General features: G+C 34.4%; 7 protein-coding genes across 11 annotated transcripts; 4 read left to right on the top strand and 3 right to left on the bottom strand.

Annotated features, from left to right (window-relative positions):
* Window positions 1-50: 50 nt before the first annotated feature.
* Window positions 51-1,710, bottom strand: Sod2 (superoxide dismutase 2). The gene is made up of 4 exons (XM_066283549.1): window positions 1,545-1,710; window positions 1,293-1,469; window positions 954-1,183; window positions 51-521 (listed from the first exon to the last, which is right to left on the bottom strand). Exons 1-4 carry the CDS (start codon window positions 1,580-1,582, stop codon window positions 319-321), a joined length of 648 nt encoding a protein of 215 aa, XP_066139646.1. The 5' UTR covers window positions 1,583-1,710; the 3' UTR covers window positions 51-318.
* A 314-nt stretch (window positions 1,711-2,024) lies between these two features.
* Window positions 2,025-6,480, top strand: LOC136339917 (uncharacterized). 4 transcript variants are annotated; one of them, XM_066283527.1, is made up of 11 exons: window positions 2,025-2,177; window positions 3,246-3,470; window positions 3,546-3,795; window positions 3,847-3,963; window positions 4,017-4,332; window positions 4,384-4,560; window positions 4,992-5,159; window positions 5,220-5,295; window positions 5,356-5,499; window positions 5,552-5,854; window positions 5,907-6,480. In XM_066283527.1, the coding sequence occupies exons 2-11, from the start codon at window positions 3,252-3,254 to the stop codon at window positions 6,198-6,200; spliced, it is 2,064 nt and encodes a 687-aa protein (XP_066139624.1). In that variant the 5' UTR covers window positions 2,025-2,177; window positions 3,246-3,251; the 3' UTR covers window positions 6,201-6,480. The 4 variants fall into 4 exon arrangements, with proteins under 4 accessions (XP_066139624.1, XP_066139625.1, XP_066139626.1 ...); XM_066283528.1 differs by having other exon boundaries at window positions 2,029-2,177; window positions 3,251-3,470; XM_066283529.1 differs by lacking the exon at window positions 2,025-2,177 and adding an exon at window positions 2,184-2,362 and having other exon boundaries at window positions 3,251-3,470.
* A 248-nt stretch (window positions 6,481-6,728) lies between these two features.
* metl (methyltransferase-like protein) lies at window positions 6,729-8,304 on the top strand. Of its 2 annotated transcripts, XM_066284274.1 has the most exons (5): window positions 6,729-7,084; window positions 7,134-7,276; window positions 7,334-7,819; window positions 7,873-8,045; window positions 8,098-8,304. In XM_066284274.1, exons 1-5 carry the CDS (start codon window positions 7,031-7,033, stop codon window positions 8,235-8,237), a joined length of 996 nt encoding a protein of 331 aa, XP_066140371.1. In that variant the 5' UTR covers window positions 6,729-7,030; the 3' UTR covers window positions 8,238-8,304. The 2 variants fall into 2 exon arrangements, with proteins under 2 accessions (XP_066140371.1, XP_066140372.1); XM_066284275.1 differs by having other exon boundaries at window positions 6,734-7,155.
* Window positions 8,305-8,421: 117 nt separating this feature from the next.
* ND-B12 (NADH dehydrogenase [ubiquinone] 1 beta subcomplex subunit 3) lies at window positions 8,422-8,745 on the bottom strand. The gene has a single exon (XM_066283715.1). The coding sequence runs from the start codon at window positions 8,743-8,745 to the stop codon at window positions 8,422-8,424; it is 324 nt and encodes a 107-aa protein (XP_066139812.1).
* Window positions 8,746-9,258: 513 nt separating this feature from the next.
* holn1 (CD2 antigen cytoplasmic tail-binding protein 2 homolog holn1) lies at window positions 9,259-10,977 on the top strand. Its single transcript, XM_066284273.1, has 5 exons — window positions 9,259-9,603; window positions 9,710-9,985; window positions 10,036-10,190; window positions 10,238-10,400; window positions 10,457-10,977. The coding sequence occupies exons 1-5, from the start codon at window positions 9,429-9,431 to the stop codon at window positions 10,705-10,707; spliced, it is 1,020 nt and encodes a 339-aa protein (XP_066140370.1). The 5' UTR covers window positions 9,259-9,428; the 3' UTR covers window positions 10,708-10,977.
* LOC136340304 (anaphase-promoting complex subunit 15) lies at window positions 10,848-12,238 on the bottom strand. The gene is made up of 3 exons (XM_066284277.1): window positions 11,841-12,238; window positions 11,516-11,575; window positions 10,848-11,160 (listed from the first exon to the last, which is right to left on the bottom strand). Exons 1-3 carry the CDS (start codon window positions 11,961-11,963, stop codon window positions 11,044-11,046), a joined length of 300 nt encoding a protein of 99 aa, XP_066140374.1. The 5' UTR covers window positions 11,964-12,238; the 3' UTR covers window positions 10,848-11,043.
* A 233-nt stretch (window positions 12,239-12,471) lies between these two features.
* Nthl1 (Nth-like DNA glycosylase 1) lies at window positions 12,472-14,285 on the top strand. The gene is made up of 4 exons (XM_066284272.1): window positions 12,472-13,250; window positions 13,305-13,475; window positions 13,535-13,694; window positions 13,751-14,285. Exons 1-4 carry the CDS (start codon window positions 12,762-12,764, stop codon window positions 13,978-13,980), a joined length of 1,050 nt encoding a protein of 349 aa, XP_066140369.1. The 5' UTR covers window positions 12,472-12,761; the 3' UTR covers window positions 13,981-14,285.
* Window positions 14,286-14,334: the final 49 nt, after the last annotated feature.

Raw genomic sequence — 14,334 nt, 5'->3', positions numbered from 1 at the left:
ATAACTACTCACATGTATTTGCAAGAATGTACATGACAAATAAATTTAAGTTATCAACTAAAAGAAATTTTATTACGTAGATGCACACAAATTACAAATATGCCCTTATCTTTTGGTCTGGAACGACTCCGGTAACAATTTTTCCTAAGTCTTCTATAAATCAAATATCTGGTTAATGTACTGATAGACCAGCACATTTTATTTCTCGAGACAACTCGTAAAAAAAAAACAATATTACAGAACTCTGTGAATAACACATATTAACAATAAGATTCAATAATAAAACAAAATCAACAGTATGTAACCACATACACTTGATCAGTGGGACTTTGCTTTTTTGTATCTTTCGCTAACATCTTTCCAATTAACTATATCAAAAATTGCTTTCACGTAGTCAGCCCTCACGTTCTTATACTGCAGATAATACGCATGTTCCCAGACATCAATGCCAAATAATGGCACAAGACCTGTTGTTGCCTCAAGAGGATCTTGGTTGCCACAAGTGGCAATGCGGAGAAGGCCTAAAATTTATTTGATATCTGAAGACTATTGAAAGATGTTTGATGATTAAGTTAAATAGAAGTTATTAAGAAAATTGCAAATTTTACTACAGTACTATATACATAGCTAAAGAAAGGAAATACCTACCTGCACGTACTAGGAAATTGAATTTTCTGGATTAGAATTTTATTTTGGGATCTTAGGGGGAAAAACTCACAAATTTCTGACTACACAAACTTAGGTCAAACACATTCACACCGGCTCTGAATTTCAATATTAAATATTGCAAAAAAATTATATCTTTTAAATAATCTAAAGATGCATAAATACTACCAAATAGCCTGTAGGCATTATAGGCAAATATCAGACTTTACGGTGTTTTAGGATTAGAATCTGATTTGTTAATAGCACAATAATGTGCACACTAATATTATAGTGATATACAAACTTACCTGTTTGCTTTTCAAAACCTAGCCATCCCCAACCAGAACCTTGGATAGCAACAGTAACAGCAGAAAGTTGTTTCTTCAAATTTTCCAAGCTTCCAAAAGAACTGTTAATTGCAGAGCTCAATTCAGGGCTTGGTTCAGACTTGGAGGGGCTCAAATTCTGCCAGAAGATTGAGTGATTCAAGTGACCACCACCATTGAATTTGATTGCTGGAGCCAGCGATATTTGGGTGCTGAGAAATTGATAGCTTTTTAAAGTAATAATTAAATACATTTCATTGCCTGTCAGCGCATCATCTAGGAATCTCATAAACTAGATAAAGATTTTGTTCCCAAACTTACCCAACATCTCCTTTTTCAACTGCAACTTTCAGTTTCTCTTCTGCAGTATTTAAATTGGTGACATAAGTTTGGTGATGCTTGGAATGGTGTAAATTCATAATTTCACGCGAAATCACCGGTTCCAGTGCGGCATAATCATATGGGAGGTCAGGAAGAGTATGCTTTGATCTGGCATTTCTGGAAATTATCAGTTGCATAAACTACGATATTTATCAACAACTTTTAACTATTACTTGTAAAAACCGCACTTACCTTGCTACAACTGTACTAATTTGTCTTAACGTGAACATATTTCTTTGATGTATTACTTAACTAGCTGCAACAGTTACGAAAGCGGTCCAAAATCTTTCCACAAAAATAAAAATCAACAAATCATTATGCTGTTTTTGGAAGGACCAGGCGTCAGAGATGGTATCGCTGATTGTTTGACAGTTCTCTAGCAGTTTTTCATACTCCGAATACTCCAACTGAATCTACTCCTACCCACCCGAATCAAAATTGATTCATACTTAGACAATTAACAAAATCATTACGTAATCAAACAAGTTGTTCCGGCGCTTTCATTATTTAAATTTTTATATTTCACGTATGTGCTATGTTAGATTGATGTAAACTGATTTGAGGAGAAATGCTCATGCAATCTACATCGATGTGGATTATCTTTTCAAGTATATGAGAATTTTCTAGTGCATGGGTGCACGATGCCAGTTTGCACTCAGACAGGTCTGTCACTTGTCATTCTACACACGTTAATCTTCATTTTCAAATTTGAATAGTAAATAAATAAAAAAGTTGTCAACGGCCGTCTAAAGCCGATAAGAGAATAATTTCAATTAGGTTTTTCAATAATTTCTTTACACTTTTTTATGTAGAATCGTCTTCAAGGTAAGTACGTCCTCTATTCCCATATCCACTATTGTTGACTATTTTGGAGAGTTGCCAATGAAAGATAAATGAAGTTCATTAGAAGTTTTTGGTTGTCTTTTTTTATGTGTTTTATAGAAATTCGCATTTTTCATTCAGTCTAATTACCGTAAAAACGAGCGGGCCGGTAAATGGTTTACGTCGTGGTAAGTATAAGTTTAATATATTTGCCAGGTTTGCCTACAGAGTTGTACTAATTTCATATTATATGGAATTAGAGGGATTCCATGTCTGTTATCTACTTTTGATATTATTGAATAATAAAAAAAAAACAGAAAAAGTTAAAACCGCTCTTCCTAAAGCTTCAATGAAATTTCGTGAGGATATGCATTTTCTTCTCCTTTATTTGCTTGTGTTTGCAAAACTAAGGATTTAGGAATCAGCTTTAGGATTTCAGGACTTTTTAGATATTACCAGAAGCCTTTCAATGATTAAAGAAATTGCAATCCATGACTTTAATATGGAATTTAAGTACTGTGCTCATATTTTTCTTCGCTTTTTGGACATACAATTCCTACTTTTTTTAAATGCCCAGTGCATGGACTTTGCCTGTAATGAGCCATGAAACAATGTTTTGTACAATTAGGAATTAAATTGGGTCCTTCTGAAGAGACCTTACTATTGAGTGGTGTTAAGGTGAAACACTGCAAAAACATTTTTGAGACCTATATACATTGCAAAAAATAAAGCATTTGCAGATAGTGTTTATGTTTGGGATTTGTGTGCATCTAAGATACACAAAGGCTGCGAGAACTTATCTTCTTCAGAAACACGGTATATACCTTTACAAAAGAGAGTTTTTGCATCCTTTCATTTAGGATTGAATTGAAGATCTACCTCAAATATGACAAATTGTAATACTTATTTTATTACAATCCTCTATGGAAGTCTATTGAGGAATTTTCACTGATACGTTCCGACTGTGACATCCTATCTTTCTTTTGTTACAAAATATTTGTGTTTTTTATTACTTTTTGTGCTTTTTAAATCTAAAATTGACTTCCCATGTCTTTAATGGCTGTTTTCTAGCGTAGCATGCCAGGAAGAAAAAAGCATCATAAACATCGAAAAGACAAAAATAGGAAAAGTACCTCCAAGGCAGTTAGACAGGATGTTGCGAATCGTACCTATGAAGTTTCACATGAATCTATGAAACCCAATAACATAGCCGGCAATTTAACGAATTTACAATCTGTAAATCAGATGAAAGATTCATTTGCGATGGAAACTCCTGTTCGTAAACTAACTGGAAGGGTGTGTATGTGTTGCCTATTTTAATAGCTATGTCATAGCACGGAAATCCTTACTAACTTGTAAATGTTATTTCAGAGGTCGGGAACAAAAATGAATAATGATGTCTGCACACCGCCGTTAATGAATTACACGCCTTTTAAAACTCCCGTTCATCAGAAACGAAGTCGACGTAGGCGAGGTGTATTAGAAACTAGTGCATCCTTGAGCACGACAAATTTAAATAAATTATTTGACAGCTTGGAAAGTTCTAGTGGTGATGTAACTTTAAGATTTAAAGACAATAGAAAGCAGTCAGGTTCTAGTATCTTAAAATTGCACTCCCCAGGTATGTTATTACAAGTTGTGTTTAATTGACCCATTCAATAGCCGATCATAGGGAATCAGACGGTGCCGTCGTGTCACCAAAACACTCAATTACCGGATGTTGATGGCATTTTATTGTCAGGGGAATTAATAACTGAGACCCCCAAACACACTCAAAAGACCAAATCAAGTATAAGCCTTTTTAACGTTTAAACGTGTAGATGTCTGATTTAACATTTTTAGGTTTCTGCAACGGAATTGAATTCCATAATCATGGATATAATCTTTCTAAATCAAATAACTTTGCAGAGGTCAATTTAAATCCCTACTTAAAAGAAAAAGAGATCGTAAGCTTGGCTGTCGGTGCGCAAAAAATCAACAATTGGCAGAAAGAAAAGAGCATTGAAGAATTGTCCTTGGCGCACCTCTCCAGGAGACAGTGGAGTTCAACTCCAATTGAGAAATTAATATCTGACACGAGAGGTGCCACTAGAAGGGACCAATTTGACATCGTTGCTGGCGGCCTGTTGAATAACGGAACTCCTGACAAAAACGTTTTGTAAGTGTCGGAAGGAATATATTTGAATGCGTTCAGGAGGGTCTTTTATAGATCTGGAAAGCTGAAAGAACAGATTTTTAACAATAGTGTAGAAAGAGGTGTACCGGACGCAGCCATGTGTAGACGCGAAGATGTTAATCTGAATACACCCCCAATAAGACCGAAAACTGTTGAAAAAGATAGAACGTTGACGGACAGTATGAAACTTAGGTATCGAAGAAATGGAAGGTAAGTGATGTTGATTTTTTGTTCCTTTATGGAAAATTCTTTAGTTTTGCAAGAGAAGTCCCTCTCTAGGATTGCAGATAATAATGATGCTGATAACCTTTATTGCTTAACGACCTTACATCATCTGCTTTTCGAGTTCGTTATAAGAATGAACGGTCAACCCAATGCAATGCTCCAAAATATGATTATTCATCTTACCATTCAAATTTCTCAATTAAGAGGGCACCGGAACTGACTCCACGGTTGGTATTGGTTAAGTCGTGCTCCCAGGCACCCTTGCGATCGTTAAATTCAAGATTCCAACATCTGGCTATTCAGGTCGTGACTAACTCTCTTGAGAGGGTTCCCGATGCTCTCTCAAGAGAGTTGCATACACACACCGCTTATTTATTTACCCCTACCTATAACCAAAATACTCGTAATCATTTCAGAGCTTCTCCTAAATATCAAAAACTCGTAAACCACTCGAGAATATTTTCGAACAGTCTTTCTTACTCAGCACCTTTACCGGGGCAAAAATTGAATAAAGAGCCTGAGGAGATCAGACCTATTCCTTCAAGAGTTGGAGTGTACGACCGCATGGTGAATAGGATTAAAAAGTATACCGTAGAAATTTATAGGCGTTTCAATATTGCGTTTTCTTCATTTTATGCTTCTAGATGTACGAGGAAATCAAGCATATGGAGTTCAAAGATGATAGATACTTGCACCAAGTTGGGATTGCAAATTAAAAATGTATGTGATGTAATGTTTTTATTTTGCTATTGTCAGTATGGTGTTCTTTCTTAAATTTAGAGTCTTGCGTGGTTACGCTATACAGACAATCCTTCACTATTAAGCGGTTCTTCTGAGCAGTCTCATGGGGAATTAGAAGATCTAAAGAGTACTGTTAACAATTTGGGTAACAAAGTTTCTCAACTTCAAGATTGCTGTGCTAAGGTACAGTTGTGTAATCAGAGACGTTCAGATTTATATATACGTGATAATACAGATTGAAAATGAGGTAACGGGCTGCCGCTCCGATTTAGCCTGGTTAAAGGAGCATATCCTGGATATTAAAAAGTTGGATCATTGCTCTATTGTGGCAACTCCCAGAATTCCACCTCCATCCTTAGCTCCAGTTCCACCACCGCCGCCTCCACCGCCTCCGCCGCTTCCAGTAGTCCAAAAGGTACCGCCTAGACCGTTATTGGGGAAATCAAAAAGTAGCCTAGGGATTCCCACTGAAGAAAAGGATGTTCGGCCAAGGATTAACTTGCAAGATATTTTGAACGTTAAGCTGAAGAAACCAACTGTAAGTTTTATTGGCACATCCTGTAGTACTCAAGTTTGACAATACTCTATAGGAGCGCCTCGTGGTGCGGCGGAACACTATTTCCTCATCACCGAGGGGAGTATCTAAACTAGTGAAGTTACGCCGCTCTACCCTAACACCAAGCATAAGCTCTTTATCAACTTCGGGAAGCTCAAATACAAAATCTGAATTGACTACTAGCCCGGCAAGTAGCCTGACTAGACTTTTAGAAAACAGTTCTATAGGACGAGTTAAAAGGTTGACAAATACGGGACGTTACAATTTTAATTCTTTTCATAGGGACCGCACGAACAATCTATTTAGTAGAGAGAAGAGCGGCAGTTGAACATTATCTTATAACTTGTTTCTTTCCTGTTTTATTATTAAATAAATTAAATTTTTTTTATTTATTATGAGTTATTGTTTGAGGGAAGATGTATACAAAATTATAAGTGATGTATTTTCTATATAAATTAATATCAAGGGCCCGGCTGAATGAACATTATAGTAATTTGTTTAGATGCTATTTTATGTTTGCATATTTATTGTGATATTACTCACTTAGTGAGGTACTAATATTATTATTGTAATTGCAACTAAAATGTAATAAATGCGTAATTTTCGCAGATGGGTAGAGTAAATTAACGATATTCGCGGTCGGATAGTAATTCGGTCTGTGGGCTGACTGCCCATCAGACACTTGGTTTGCACAGATTAGCTAAACGTTTGACTCATAGTTCAAAATCAATCGTATTGTCAGCAAGCGATAACAGATGGATCTATCTCAGACATGTCTCTAATATTCCTAAACTTATTTGATCATCAATTCGTAATTTCTTTCATGCAGACGTGTGTGTCATTTTGCATTCGTAATATGTTGTCAATAAATATTTCCAAATAAAAAACGTTAACGTTACTCGAACCTACAACTGTCATCCGATGGAAACGAGCATTCAGAATAGGGGATAGCGAAAAGTCCTTTTTCTATTTAACCGAATCGTGGTTAAATGAAAATTTTAAAGACTTAGGTTAGGTTTGGCTTGTTTATTAGTAATTTTAGCTTTATTCAAGAAGTTTCGTTGATTCTTTTCGCTCTTTGATCACATGTTAATGTATATTTGTGTTTCCTACAGTTTATAAACGACTGCAGTTATTTAGAAACTTTTCCTGCCTTAAATGAATGAAATGGAAAGTACTGAAACTACAGATAGAAACACGGACGAAGATCAAGTAACTATCATGCCCCAATTTGGTAATCGTTATCTAACAGAAGAAAAAGATGTTTTCCAGAACAATGCATGGTATGAGATTTTTACGAAACTTTGTTCACTTAAGAAGTTCCCATACACAGCATAGAAAAAAACCCAAGGGTGGTTCTCGATACTTAAACCCTTCTTCCAATGTTTATAGCTTCAATTCTTGGTATTAGTACTAAAGTTCTGTGCAATTCCTTATTTACATAAGGTTTTATTTCAATAGGGATGACGTACAATGGGATGAGGCCCAAGAACAAGAAGCTTTGAAAAAAGTACAAGAAAATGGTATTGTTAAGTTCTCAAATGAGGACTTAAAAAAATATGAAAACGATGCTGATAAGTTTTGGGATGCATTTTATGAAGTACATGACAACAAATTTTTCAAAGACCGTCACTGGCTATTTACTGAATTTCCAGAATTGACCATAACTGATAAAAGAAGATTAACAATTTTTGAGTTGGGATGCGGGGTTGGAAATACGATATTCCCAATTCTGCAATACAGTACTAATGAGTCACTGAAAGTTTACGGATGTGATTTTTCTGAAAAGGCCATACAGATTTTAAAAGACTCTGAAATATATGATTCAAAACGGTGTTGTGTGTTTATTCTGGATGTTTCTAAGGAAGAATGGAGCGTGCCCTTTGAAGAAAACAGTATAGATGTTGTTGTGATCATCTTTGTGATGTCTGCTATTCATCCTGATAGGTATCAATCTCTTTAATTTTGAGGGAACCTTGAACAGTATCAAAACCTTTTAGATATAAAAGTATAGTGCACAATGTATATAAATGTTTGAAGCCTGGAGGGTTGGTCTTATTTAGAGATTATGGTAGATATGATTTAGCCCAATTGAGATTCAAGCCAGGGAGGTCTTTAGGGGATAATTTTTATGTCAGAGGAGATGGAACTAGAGTATATTTCTTTACTCAAGGTAAGTTGATATGATTACGATCATTATAAGTTGTGAGAAGTAATATTTTCAGATGAGATTAAAACCTTATTTGAAGGAGTAGGTTTCATTGAAAGAGAAAATAGAGCAGACAGAAGGTTGCAGGTGAACCGTGGAAGACTTTTAAAAATGTATAGAGTATGGATACAAGCAAAATATGAGAAACCTAAATAAGCATTATTTAAATTTAAGTGTATTAGTTATTGATTGAAAAAAGGCAAATAAATATGGATAATATTAAGCATGGTTCTGCCTGTTAGGTCTTTACCAAATAACGTTCGTCAATTTGAGAAATTCTTCATACCCCTTACATCTAAACATTTATTTGACATCTAATTACTTATTTACATTGCAAAATTCAGTGATGACCTCCATGGCCATGGCCATGCTCATCAGGGAATTGCCTGTTATATATCTCAGTACCAATCATAGTAACAACAAAAGCTGCAAATCCATATTTGAAGCCTCTAAAGAAAGTTCGCATCACACGGCTGCGTTGAGTACCAAATTCTTTAGAGAATCGCCACACTTCGTTGCGCAGCCATGGGTCCTTTAGACCTTTAGCTGCGAGAGCCTTTTCGATTTCGACCAGCCTGGGGACATCTGATACTTTGTAGATTCTGTAATCGGGTATGACATAAGGGGGACCATGGCCATGTCCGTGGTCGCCGTGTCCACCCATTGTATTAACTATTTTTAATTTTCTAGGAATAATAAAAAATTATTTTAGTGAAAGATTTGCTCAAATTTGAGTTTAAAAAAAAATATATTAAATGTTGAAATTATGCAATTACCTTCTCTTTCCACGAGGGAAAATGGGATATTTAGTTTGGGTCTTATTTATGGTAGATGGGATAAGGCATAGCCTCATATTCTTCGCTGAGAAAGTAAATTAATAGAAACATATTTGTGTTTACTAGTAGTGCTATTGCTATAAAAGTTTTGTCTTTAATAATTGATTTTTATAATTTTAACGGAATACTCTTTCTTTTTCTGAGTTCTGCATCGAATTCTTTTGGTTTCATCTATATTCTATCAACTAAGATGCTCCAATTTAATTACTGAGATCTGTTCTTGAGGAACGAGCCAAGAAATTTAATGAATTTAGGGTCTACCCTTTTTGCTCTAAGAATTCTATCGAAAATGGAAATAATGTTCTGATTTACATTTTTCCCAATAAATTTCCTAACCTCAGATTGTCATTTATTTATGATTGTTTTAGGTTTTTGATGCCATGTACTCGTTATGTTTGAATCTTGATATAATTCTGCTTTTCAAGTGGATTTGCATCGTAAATTGAACATTTTGATTAGTAAAAATTACCTTAATATTGTCCTCAACGCGCTTACTAATTTCCGGTAAAATATGTCTAACAAAAGGAGGTATGATAACAGATTTTCAGAAGGCAATGAGAAACGTTTTGCTCGAAGACGCGTTCATGATCCAAATGAAAAAAAACATACGTTGGATAGTGACGAAGAGGACTATGTAGACGAAAGTAATGTATTGGACGAAAACGATATTGAGGGAGAAGAAGAAGGTATATTGAAACTTTAAAAATTTGCATGTCTACAATTTGTGCATTGAGTTTTGCTCAATTTGTTATCTGTTATTTATTAATGTTACTATTTGAAACGTGCACTTAGGGCTTGCTCACCAAGAAGGTGAACAACGAGTGACAGCATTTAATATGAGAGAAGAATTAGAAGAAGGTCATTTTGACAAAGACGGTCATTTTATTTGGAATAATGAAAAGGAAGTCCGAGATAATTGGCTTGATAATATTGACTGGCAAAAAATTCAACACACTTCAGAGTCTGCTAAGAAGTATAATATAGATGAGGCAGGGCTTGCTGATAGTGATTCTGAAGATGATCAAGAATTACCATTTTCTGAGATTGACACATACAAAGAAATTCTTAGTAAGTTTGTGATATTTTTGAAGAAACAATTGATGTAAAGTGTCTTACAGAGTTTATGAAACCAAAAGAGACCATAAACAAAGCTTTAAAAAGATTGGGTGGTAATTTATCCAACTTATCAAGTGTAGAAAGGTTGAAAAGGAAGAAAGCTGGTACCCTAAAAGTATCAGAAGATGTAACGAAACTCACAGAACTTGCCAATCAAGTGAGTTTTGCTGGTGTGTGAATGTTTAAAACTCCCAATTAATTTAGGTCTTAACAAGACTTGGCAACATGGATGTGTATCAAGAAACATATGAACTTATAGAAGCTAAAATTAGTAGTAAAGAAAAGATGAATAAGAAAGTTACAAGTGAGCCTGAACTTGATATGTATGCTGATGATTTTGATACCAAGGAAAAGGAAAAGTTAAAAGGTCAGTGAATATTTAATTAAATTTTTCAACTTGTGGTTATTTGTGGATCATTATAGATGAACCATCCACAAGTTTAGACTTATCCAATGAAGTGTCTGGTTGTTCCCAAAGTAAAGAAGAATCGGAGTTAAAGTGGGAGCTCAAATGGGCAGTTGATGATGAAAAAATTGAAGGACCATATAAAACGTCACAAATGGTTAAGTGGCAGAATGAAAACTATTTCAAACCTGGGACAATGGTCAGGAAATGTGGAGAAAGTTCAAACTTTTATTCTTTGAGTAGAATAGACTTTGAATTATATGAATAAGAGTGGAAAAGTAATAGATACACATAGTCTAGTAGCTTGAATTATCACATTTATTTTCTAAACATGTTATACAACATAGAAAACTGTAACAGCCACAAAGTTTGGCCAATAACAGTTGCCTTCAGTAATAAGGTTAAAAATCCAGAGAAATCATTTATTCAGTAAAGTTGAACAATTATTAATCAACTGTATAATACAAGTTAATTTGTACCCACACCTCAGATCCATATTTTGTTACATAATAAATACATACGTAAGTTTCCGCAATTATTTTATTGAAGTTTAATTAAATTAAAAATAAAAACAAGAAACTTTTAATTAGAACATGTTGAAGGGTTAATTGGCAGCCTCCATTTCAATCTCATCCTCTTCTTCATCGTCATGACTTTCACTGTCGTCGTCATCATCGTCGTCGTTGTCATCTTCTTCCTCATCGTCATCGTCCCCAATCATCTACACATACATGTATACTCTATTTAAGACTTATTTTAATCACTTGCGGCGCCTGTTTCCTTTACACTACACGATTTTTTTGAGTCGAATTTAATGCAAAAAAGTAAATGAACTTTTATATTGGTCTGGTCATGTTGGTGAACTAATAATTAAGCTCGATGGTGGGTGATGAGTAGATCTCTCAGCAAACAAACATTAAAAACTATATATCTCCTGAATTTTGAATCAATCATTAGGTGTGGAATAACATTTTAGGGCAACAATGACAATATACATAAATTGCTTGTATAAAAACATCTAATTTAATTTATAATTCTTCAGAAGCTATATTTTAATAATTACATTCTCATCTTACCTCAGCCGACGTTTTTCCAATTGGCGGTAAATCGGAATGCGTTTTGGTGATTGATTCCATCTATAACACAATACCTTAAATGGCAGTTTTACTCACTTACATCTAATTGATACTGGCAGATATATGCAAGTGGGTGTTTCAGATAAGTTCCAATTTTAATGTTTCTCATTTAGTCAAATAAAGACCAATGCATGCTGGAAGTAATCCCAAACACACAATTGCATTTCAAAAAATAGTTTGATTCTCATTGAACATACACATATCTGCCATTTTTATATTTATACTTAGACGGGGTTACTGTGAATTTGATTAGTCATGAGCTTACCCAATCTTGATGTTCTTTTTCTAGCTGGGCAACTTCTTCTTCATGAGAACAAGGGTGATCAACGTCGAACCAAGCCCTATCATTCATTTTTGGTAAACATTTAGGGAATAGTGGAATACTCATTTTCTATATCACTTTGCAACGAGTTTAGAAACAAGCTTGGAGGTAAATTATATAATAAAAAACAAACTTATACCTGAGCAATCAATAACAATTAATATAAATGGAATAGAACTTTAATGATTTGAAATTTAAACAATAACAAAACATTTCAAATCGCCGTATGACTGACAATCATATTGGTGCTTTCAACTAGTGAGTTGAAGTGGAACGGAGTTTGGTGTGCCATAACCTACAATGTAGTGAAAACCCCTATTTAAAGTCGCTCAATCCACAGGATAAATCCGTTATTCGATAGCCATAGACTCAAAATGAGTTCTTTAGGGCTGTATTAACAATCGTTTCAATAATCATGTTATGTGGCCGGTGTAATTTTTCGAACACTGGTTTGGAGTATAAAAGATGCTGGAAATCTCTATTCTCATAGATTATAATGTATAATTCAGCAATCAATATTATCAAAAGAATGCCGTTTGGGTCTCCTTTCGGGCTGACTTCACGTCTTTTTTGTTGAGAATGTAAAATTTCAAGTACTGGCATCTTTTGAATGCGGTCAATATCGTAAATCTTCAAGTAAAAAAAAGTTAAGGAATTCGAAGGTTCTTAACAACATTGGAAAAAATTATACATTTTTGTAAACATCCACATTTCGGTTATTTTTACGCGTTACGCTTCTTTCATTCTTTTTTTTTTATTAAGTAGATAATAATCATAAATCAGTGCATTGAGAATTGAGACTCGCCTAAAAGGTGATTCATTACCACTAATAAGCATCCATTTTGGTAGGCCTAATTGTCTCTAATGAAATCTACGGCGAAAGCAATGAAATCTGCTAAATCTAGTGCAGCATCTACCGTCACTGGGCGTACAAGATCTGCAAAGCCGGCAGAAACCGTAGCTAACAAAAATTCTCTTAATAATCCTTCCCTCAACATCATGAAAACCGATTTGTCAAGATTCAAATTTGATTCAAAATCTGTTCTTCAAAATTTAGAATCATCTTCGAAGAAACCAAATAAAGCTGAAATATGTGACATTAAAGATGCCAAGAAGCAAACAATTGATCAAACTGAATTTCTTAAAAAGGAGAGTGAAGGAAAAGTTAAAAGAGAACATATTAAAATTAAACATGATGATATTGAAGAAGCAGTGGCTCGAAAAAATGTAAAGAAAATGCCAGATAATTGGGAAGAAGTTTTAGAAAATTTAAGAGATATGAGGAAAAATTTTGATGCCCCAGTAGACTCTCTGGGCTGTCACAAATGCTCAGACGAGACTGCAAGCCCTGAGGTAAGCAGTTAAATAACTACACCAAACCAAAGTAATAAGAGTTCACTTTTGAAGGTAATAAGGTATCAAGCATTACTTTCCTTAATGCTCAGCAGCCAAACCAAAGATGAAGTAACTCATGCAGCAATGCTGCGCTTACGAGAGCATGGCTGTACTGTTGAAAATATTCTTAAAATGTCTAATGAAGAGTTAGGGAATTTGATTATTCCTGTAGGGTTTTGGAAGGTTGCCAACTAAATTGAAAGTAATTATCCTTATTTTTTATTGATAAATCTAATTTGCAGAGTAAAGTAAAATATATAAAGAAAGCCTCAGAAATATTAAAGGATCAATATAACTGTGATATTCCCAGAACTGTTGAAGACTTATGTAAATTACCAGGAGTGGGACCTAAAATGGCACATTTGTGTATGAAAACTGCGTGGGGGGAAACCACTGGCATTGGTGACTAAATTGTTATTAGTTATATGTAAATAAATTTAATAAAAGTTACATTTTAGGTGTGGATACTCATGTTCATCGAATTTGTAATAGATTAGGATGGGTGAAAACTAAGACTCCAGAGGAGACTCGAAAAGCTTTGGAGGGTTGGTTGCCATTTGAGCTGTGGTGTGAAGTTAATCATTTATTAGTTGGTTTTGGGCAGCAGATTTGCATAGCTAAAAAACCAGCATGTGTGTCTTGTAAAAATAGAAATTTGTGCCCCTATGGTAAGATGGGAAAGAAATAATTTCATTGGGAATTTTTTTAAAGATATGGACTTGCTCCTTTTAACTTTATCTTTAATTTCTAATCTGAAAAACCAAATCAAAATAAAGTGATTCATTTTAAAACAGTTGAAGCGCAGAGTAACATTTTTTTATGTTGTCTCTGATTTTGTTACAAGGAACAGAGCAAGGCCATACAACACTTTACAAGAATAAGATTTTTTTATTATCAGTATTTTTTGTGATTCATTTAAGCGTTTTTGTGTACTTAATTTAGTTTATATGAAATTTTTGTTAATAAATACATGAAATAAAATATTTCCCAATCTACTGTCAATAAGAAGACAAAATATTTAAAGCAAGCAAGTTTATGCCAG

Source organism: Euwallacea fornicatus, chromosome 7, assembly GCF_040115645.1.
Source record: "Euwallacea fornicatus isolate EFF26 chromosome 7, ASM4011564v1, whole genome shotgun sequence".
Classification (NCBI taxonomy): domain Eukaryota; kingdom Metazoa; phylum Arthropoda; class Insecta; order Coleoptera; family Curculionidae; genus Euwallacea; species Euwallacea fornicatus.
Note: the sequence above shows the minus strand (reverse complement) of the source record. Positions and strands in the feature narration are given on the sequence as shown.